Source organism: Semicossyphus pulcher, unplaced genomic scaffold, assembly GCF_022749685.1.
Source record: "Semicossyphus pulcher isolate SPU_LCO1_2020_fin unplaced genomic scaffold, fSemPul1.0.p SCAF_6, whole genome shotgun sequence".
In the NCBI taxonomy this organism is placed as follows: Eukaryota; Metazoa; Chordata; class Actinopteri; order Labriformes; family Labridae; genus Semicossyphus; species Semicossyphus pulcher.
In genome coordinates, this window is record NW_027211737.1 from 25,983,856 (window position 1) to 25,992,791 (window position 8,936).

The window sequence follows — 8,936 nt, forward strand, 5'->3', positions numbered from 1 at the left end:
AATATCTGATGATGAAAATAAATAAATGAGAAAATTAAAAATAGCCTGCTTTGTATTTTGTGCCTCAGATATCAACAGAACACAATGTAGAAACAAGTCACTTGTCTGATGTAGACTTTTTTAGTTTTACAAAAGACAGATGGAAATAATGACAAAAGTAGGATTGCAAAAAATGTGTACAAACAAGCTGAAAGAGTCACAGGAGGTCAGATACAGTCACAGTGTTTTTCAGAGTAAAGCATTGTGTTGATGTTACAGTGTGTCTGTTTAAAGGCCAAGTGTTTAACTGCTACATGCTACTGTGCGTTCAGTCATTTAACCCATTCTGTTTCTATGTTTGTGGTTTTGTGTTTGCAGGAACGTCTCTGTAACCTTCAGGCCCTCCTGCATAACTAGTGTCACTGAGTCTCAGTACCCGGCCGCTTCACCCTGTTTCCTAAGGTCGGACACGGCACAGATACAGCCATCCTCCTTCTCCACAGCATTGACCACGTTGTAGAAATGCTTTGCAGTTTCTTGTTTTTGTCCCATTGCTTTCAGAGCCTCGATCACATCCTGAAGGGCAAAGACGAGAGGAGGCTCAGATGCAACAAATATGATGTGTTATTAAAGCTAATAGATGTATTAAATGTGTTACCTTATCAAATTTGGCTTCAAACTTTGCTGCGTTTTCAGGGTCGACATAAACGACGGGAGCAGCGATCGCCTCCTGAAGGCTCTTTCCAAACCAGAGGTGGTTCATGAGCGCCTGGAGGAGAGACAGAACAATACATTGCAATCTGCCTGATGGGGAAGTGATGATTACAGAAAGGATTATGGACCTGTTGAAGACACTTGAGAAGAGTGCACTTGCTATGACAACAGTGAGGGGCATTAGGTGGCAGCAATTTATCCTAATGGCACTTAGCGTGATTGCCCTTGATACGTACCGAGGCCATCCCAGTTGGGATCATAAACCCACCAGACGATCCAATCACCAGCATCTTCGACCGAGACTTCAGCACAATGGGGGCCATGGAGGAGGGAGGCTGCTCCCCTGTGAACACAACAAAAGCCTTGATTGACAGGACAGATTCATCAATGTGAGGAGAACGAGGAGAAAATAATTATAAATGCACCAGTGGGGTGTCTTTGAATGGTGTGAATCAAAGGCGCAAATCAGAGGGTGAAGGGTATTCATTTAACCCTGACATGTACTTTACCTTTGTTCACCAGCTGACAGCAGACAGCAGTGAATGTTAAACTACATTTATGTACAATCCTCCTTCTTTATGGCATATGATTTTGCCAGACCCATTTGAAAAAGGGTTGTTAAGTTCCACATTAACCGATATAAATTAACTAAGAAAACGTCTTGTATATAAATTCTGCCGCTACAGTTTAGCAGATTAATGCAGATTGCATGACTTTTCAATGTTTTTGTACAGCTGAGGAGGAAACTCTTCCTTAAAACAAAGGATCTCCTTTTCTAGGGTTCTAGGTTTGTTGTAACATCAGCAGCTTTGTGAACCTTTAGTTTGGTACTTTATTTCCCTGAGCTAACATGCCCAAACTGACAAAAGCTAACATGCTAAACTGTTACAGGTGTACTTTTTTAGCCTGTTACCATGTTAAAGGTATAATAAGTAGGATTTTCCTTGAAAAATAAAATATAGACTTTTGTTAATATAATATCATATAAATCCTCACTTATGGGCCTCTATACATGTGTGTTGGTAAGTGTGTGCACACCCTTCCCTTTCCATCTCTTCTGTTGTTTTGCTTTACATGGGACGTTTTCAGGAGGGGCGCTGTTGTGGTTCCCTGAGCCAATCACAGCGTATAGGTGAGTATGGCAGTGGTTCAAATTAGCAACTGGGCCCCATTCAGACCGGCAAACATGGCAAAAGAGCGATGCAGAGTTGGCCATCTTTCTGTTGGACAGGTAGGTGCCTCCACTCGGGTAGGACAAGCTAACCTAGCATGCTAACCACCGGTTGACATGCTAACGCAAAGGTAACCAGCGGTTCGCATGCAAGCGCAATGGTAACAGGTGGTAAGCATGCTAGCGCAAAGGTAACCAGCAGTAAGCATGCTGGCGTAACGGTAACTGGCAGTTAGCATGCTAGCACAAAGGTTACCGTGATGCTGTTGGTGTTAGCTCGGCGGGGTGGGCGTGTGCTCGCACGAGAGAGTGAGAGTAAACTTCTGGTGAAGAAGAGCCCAGGAGGTGGGGCCCAGTTTGAATGTGTTGTTGACAAAATGCAAGGAAAAATCCTACTCATTATACCTTTAACATTCGCTCAACAGCACTTTGCAGCAGGTCACCAATTCTACGCCTTGGCTGTGGCTGATGGGAATGTTTTCAGTTTTACAGGAGTTTTATCATAAGCCAAAGATCTGAACAAACTGAAATACTGACTCGATGAAAGTGCTGGACAAAAACGTTAGGAATAACTAAGGTGATTTAGATTCATCCTCAGGGGCAGACATTTCAAAATACAAGATGTTCATCTCATTGTTGCACCAGAAGAATAGTTCAGGTATCACTAAAGTTGTTAGGATTCATCATTATGGAAACCTTTATATTTATACCCCAGTTCACAACAATGCACCTTAAAGTGCATGAGATCTTTTTATCTGGACCAAAGTGGTGAATCAACTAGATCAACACTCGTAGCAGAGTCACCAGTAGGCTTTAAAAGGGAAGGTAAACTGGAATATGTCACAAAAATATCTCTTGTTATCCACATAAACAACACCATCGGATTTATAAAGTATACAGTCTGAGGTCTTAGATGAAGACCAGTTAGTCTCTTCACTCCTGTAGTCGTTAATACCATTAAAGTACCTTTAATAGGGCTATTTCAAGCGTATAATTTTGCAGGACCCCTAGAGAAATTACATATAATATATAATGCATGCAATCATCTCTTCCTTCACCTTCCTGACCTTCAATCCATGTTTGAATAAATAGCAATCGGTGATTCTGGTTCGATAAGGAACAGTGACTCATTCTATTAATCTGTAACTGTATCACTCAGTTTTCTCGATTGTTAGATGAAAATGGAAAACATGTCCTTCTTATCTTATTACCAGGAAAGATGTTATCGACTCTCCCACAGAAGTCGTACAGCTCGTTGTTGAGGATGACTCCGGTCCTGGGAGAGAAGATCTTTGCGCCAAATCTGTGAGGGAAATGCATCAGAAGAATTTAACCTGGTTCAGTCTTTAATACATAAAAACATACAGTAGTTATTATACACACTGTGCTGCTACAGAAAGCTTTGTACTGTGATTACTGTGGTCTTATGAAAAGAGAGATTTCTTTTCAAATTCCTTTGACAAAAACACTCGCTGCATAATCTCCTAAATCTTCTTAATCCTCTGCCTTCAAACCAACAATCATATTTGATGGTTGAGGCATGGACTTGCAGGGACTGACATGTGGTTGATGGTGCTGGTGGCAGAGACAGCGGACCCATCCTCAGCCAGCACAGACACATGCGTGGTGCCCATGCTGTCCAGATGCGGGGTGATGTTGTAATACTGGGGGTCATGGCTCTTGTCGTCACTGATCAAGCTCCGGATGTGGTCGGCAAAGCTGTCCTCTGTGAATTTCTTGGCCATCTGTGCAAAGTACAGAACATTGAAAAACACACAGAGATAGAAAAAAAACACAAGAATCAAATGTAAGTTATGATCTTATTTTAAGCTTCTGGTGGCTTTGCAGAGACAACAAGCAAAAAATAAATCCATAACTCAGTTTCAAAAAAAGATTTGGAGCTCATTTTAACCCTTTTAGTTCCAGTTTTATTTCCCTCTCAAAGTCTCTAAACATAGCAGCCATGCTCATTCAGAAAAACCAGGGCGTTATTATAAACATGCAGAAATATTAATTAGTCTAGAATCCTCCAGCTACATAATGCATTAATTTGAAATTTGGTATTAAAGTGATAATCTCGAAGATTTTCATTTCAATAAATATCTGTTAAGTCACTGTCTATCGTCGAATGCAATAGTGATTGAGCCTATGGCCCACTGATGAAAGCCTTTGCATTTGCAGTATTACAGACTGGGTGTCTGTGGCGACTTTCGCAGAGAAAATCACAAGCGGCGCCCAGTTAGTGACGTGTTAACCAATAACCAAGTAGTGGTTGGTCAGCCAGAGGGGGTAGGCATAGCTAAGCGACTGCTTTCTTTGCTTTTTGTGGTGGTTTTTAACCAAACATCTCATCCTGCTTTCTTTTAACATTCATACGTATCACTCTCTGTGAATCTCAAAGGTAACCGTGATGCTGTCAGTGTTAGCTCAGCGGGGTGGGCGTGTTCTCACACAAGAGAGTGAGAGTGAGCTTCTGGTGACGAAGAGTCCAGGAGGAGGGGCCCAGTTTGAATGTGTTGTTGACAAAATGCAAGGAAAAATCCTACTTATTACACCTTTAAATAATACTAGTATCCGCCGCAATAATGTGTGAACGGTGCATTTTTCACTGGGACATTTTGTAGAACTTACTTCTGCTGAGCTGAACTGAGGATCTCGGATGTGTTTCTTCAATCCATTGGTAAACTTAAAAGCTTCAATGAAGCGATGATAGGCCAGTGTCTTTTTTTCACCCTTCAGAGAGGCTGAATTGAAGCCATATCCTGTAAATACATATAGATGTTTAGTTTTCACATGTTCAATTTCCAGTGTATTTCACTTCCAAACTTCTGCAGGATCTAGATGCTTCCCTAGCATGAAACAGACACTCAAAGTCAACAACATAATGCAACAAGCGATGACAGTGCTGATTTGGCACGGCTCTGTTCAACACATGAATATAGCTAACAAGCTTCTTTATGTGATTCGAAAGTGCGGAGTGCTCTGCAGTGTGTGCGCAGCAGAAACCTTTCAAGATGTTGAGGACGAGGCTGAGGATGATGCCTCCTGCGGGGGGTGGGGGGATGTACATCTGGTACTCTCCCAAACGAACAGCCCACGCATCAGTCACTGTGACTCTGTACGCCGCCAAGTCCTGCATCGTGAGTGTTCCTCCTGAGCCAAAACATCGAAACAAATGGTTCTGCTGAGCAAAACTGAAAGAAACGCTTCTGAGCTCCACATAATGGAGACTTTTGATGCGACCCGGCAGATCACAGTCTGTGAGTGATCGCTGCAGCGCTTCACAGACCCAATTGATTTGTTCTTTTGTAATTAGATCATAGTGCCAGGCAGAGAGAGAAAGTATTTGAAAAGAGAGCATGATGAAACCCGTCTGACAATACCTGCCTCCTGTATGTCTCGGATTAAATCCTCTGCTATGCTGCCACGGTAAAAAACGTCCACGCCGTGATTTGCAATCACCTCCAAAGTGTCGGCCAGTTTCTCAAACTTCACAATATCACCGGTCTGCAGCAGCTTCCCGTTCTTATCCGAAAACAGCTTCCTACAGGTCATAAACAAAGACACATAATAGCGCTTAAATGAAAGTTCAGGGTTTCTTTTCTTATCATATTTTAGAGTGGTGGGTGTCTTATTTACCGTAGTGATTGGGTCTCGTTCGTATCAATGTAAGAGATGTATCGACCTTGTATTTCAGGAATAGGGAACCCTTCTCTGGCCAGCTGGATGGTCGGCTGGAAAAGGGTTGACCACGGCAGCTTCCCGTAAAGCTTGTGTGCCGTTTCATAACCCCGAAGTTCCCCTGGGACTCCGATCCAGTTAGTACCTGAAGGAATGGAAGGATGCATAGGCAGGTTGTATAGTATAGTATATATATATATATACGTACATTATATAGTATTATTATGGATTGGGTGTCTGTGGCGACATTTGTGGAAAAAATCACAAGCGGCGCCCAGTTAGTGACGTGTTTTCCATCACCCAGCAGTGGTTGGTCTGCCAGAGAGGGTAGGCGGAGCTAAGCGGCTGCTTTTCCGGTCTCTGCAAGTGTTGCGAGTAAACAGTAATCTACTATGGCTGAACAAACAAAGAAAAGATCGATGACTACAGATACAACTTTTAAAAAAAGTTACAACTGTGACAAAGGGAGCCACCCGTAGACGTCTGGTTAAATTGGGAAGTGCACTCCTGCAATTATCGTATGACGCCATTAGGGGGCGCTCAAGAGAACGAAACTGAAATCTTGTCAGTTTAAATAGGGTAAATTGTCTGATGTTTCCAAAACAGTTAAGATTAGAGAAAAAATTGAAGAACACCTTAATAATAATCTCACAAACCATCGCATTCTCTTCACTGTCTCTTTGGAGGGGACCTGACCCCTATGTTGGGAACCACTGGTCTAAACCATCATAATCCATAGAGAGTTTTTAAACTATAGCAGCTCCCCTTAAATTACCCACAACAATAAAATGGTTTTGAACATAAATGCATCAGTATTGACTGTATTAATGTTTTATACTAATATATATTTGTAACAGTGACACTGACCAGTTTAAATTTTGTTGATAAAACTTGGTTCTTTTAGAAATACGTTTTATTGATCGCCTACAGGGCAAATTATAGACAGGGCAAAAGATAGAAGGATTAAATATATATATATACATATATATATATATAGAATTACTGCACAGCATGATTGCAGGGTTATATGAATATATATAGAAACATAAGTCGAATATGTATCCTTACTAATATTCCTACACATATCAACATGTACTAAATGTACAAATATGCACTGTAATAATTGTCTAGATTTAGGTTTGCATAGCAATGTTTAATATGTGTCAATAGTAATGGTCATAAAAGCAATAATAAAAAGAAGAATATGTATAGTTGTCGTATATATATGATTGATATGTGACCTGATACAATAGTGCAGTAGCCGTAAATAGTGAATGCTGGAGAGAGGACTGTTATTACACTGTAATGAGCTGTTAAAGAGTCTGACTGCATTTAGAATGAAGGACCTGCAGTCACGCTCCTTCTTGCAGGGTGGGTGTCTCAGTCTGCAGCTGAAAGAGCTGCTTAAGGCCCCCACAGTCTCATGCAGGGGGTGAGAGGAGCTGTCCATGATGGATGCTTGGCTAACATCCTCCTCTCACCCACCTCCTCTATGGAGTCCAGAGGACAGTCCAAGACAGAACAGGCCGTCCTGACCAGTATGTCCGTCCTCTGTATTCATAACCTTACTTAAGATAATGAACTTGCTTTATATTGAGGGTTGTTACATTAATGTATTGGTGCATTCACTTTAGTTGAGGGTCTGAGTACATTGTCCACCACTGATGAAGGTACATAGGTAAAGTCATTAGAAATATAACAAATTACATCATTAAAATAAGTAACCGAAATGTACAGGTGGATGCTAACATCTTTGTCAACAATTTTGTTTTTAGATTCGGTCATCATATTTCTTTGATTTGACTGTTATCGTACACTAAACAAAAGTTTTTCTCTGTATAATATTGCTCTCGCTATCTGTTACAGATCGTACTTCCCTGTCTGCAAAAATAGGCTTACAAGTTCATGTACTGATATGATTAATAGCTAGTTTAGGCTTTCTGTTCCAGGAGCGTGTGTGTGGTCTTGGCTGAGAGCTCAGTGCAGGGCCAGATCCTCTACGTCAGGCCTGTCGGGCCCCCGAATGTATACAATCACAGACATGATACAGAAGTAACAAGGACATTAGTACCTTCAGTCCTTGACCTGACATCAATCTTTCAACTGTGTGACGTCATGGTGTAAATAAAGCGGACTTGATGTGAAGCATACTGAAAATCCTCAAAGGGAAAGAGTTCAGCTGTTCCCTCCTGCATGATAACACAGTAGGCTCTCTAAAAGCAATGTATATGGAACACCAGTACCTGTCATCATCTGGAAGGATTTGGGACAAAACTTCAGCAGGTCAGGATTAAACCTCTGGGGTACAGTCTCTCTGGAGTTGATTACCTTCACTTTACCTTTGAAAACAGAAGACAGTTACAGTTACAATCGCCTCCAAAGCAGTGCCATCTTTATTACTGCATTGTCTTTAAATGAATGCAACATTTACCAGAGCTGTCCATCACGGTGAATATTGACCCCCCTCCGATGCCCATGCTCTGTGGGTTCATGACGGAAGTGCACAGCAACGCAGCAATGGCGCCATCTACCGCTGAGCCTCCTCTCTGAAGGATGTCTCTGAAAGATTTAACGCTGATCACTACGTATGTGGAGCTATCCCTGTTGAGCTGCTTCCTGCAGTGCAATGTTTGTTTTGTATGGGCTGATGTTATGAAAATATCATTCTATTTAGAAAATGCTCAATAGACTCCGCTTTACAGGTCCAAACAAGTAAGTGATGGTTGAACTGATGACGTAATAATAAGAGAATAGGGTTGCAGAGAGGTATTAACTCGCGTTTAAGTAATTAGAAAAAAATAGTTAATAGTTACAAGTTTTGTGTCGTTAACTGAAATTCCTCCAAAAGAAATTATTAAGGGAGTAGGCCTACTTATTAAGTCATTTATTTACTAAGTTATTAAAGCTATTCCCGATTAGTTCCTCACTCATTTTCCATGATTGGGTAGGCTTACGTCATAAATAGTTGATTAGGAGATGAACTATCAGGTAGTTTCTGGTTTGTTCCTCATCTGTTCCCTAGTCACTTTTCAAAGTTCTGTGTCCCTCATAAATAAGAGTAAGTTAAGAGTGTTGTGAGTGTGAGAGAGTTAAGCTGGCACATAAAATACTGAAGTGTGTATTGAGTGTTAACATGAAATCTGCTGATCCACATTTCCACCTTAATAACCGGTAAAAAAAAAAATTAAGATCTTAATCCCGCAACAAAAGAAAAAAAAACTCACCGTCCAATCTCAGAACATTTCCTGGAGTCTGCGGCCACCGCAGCTTTAGAAAAAGTGTCACCTGGACACTTGCGCCTTACCAGAACAGCAATACACACAATGATGGCAACCACGCAGAGCAGCATCAGCGCGCAGCACGCGTACACCCTCGCCTTTGACCTCGCCAT

General features: G+C 41.4%; 1 protein-coding gene across 1 annotated transcript; it reads right to left on the reverse strand.

Moving 5' to 3' along the window:
- Positions 1–211: 211 nt before the first annotated feature.
- Positions 212–8,936, reverse strand: ggt5a (gamma-glutamyltransferase 5a). Its single transcript, XM_069683367.1, has 12 exons — positions 8,770–8,936; positions 7,977–8,104; positions 7,789–7,884; positions 5,504–5,690; positions 5,248–5,408; positions 4,871–5,017; positions 4,496–4,626; positions 3,425–3,609; positions 3,076–3,167; positions 930–1,036; positions 638–748; positions 212–555 (listed from the first exon to the last, which is right to left on the reverse strand). The coding sequence occupies exons 1-12, from the start codon at positions 8,934–8,936 to the stop codon at positions 409–411; spliced, it is 1,659 nt and encodes a 552-aa protein (XP_069539468.1). The 3' UTR covers positions 212–408.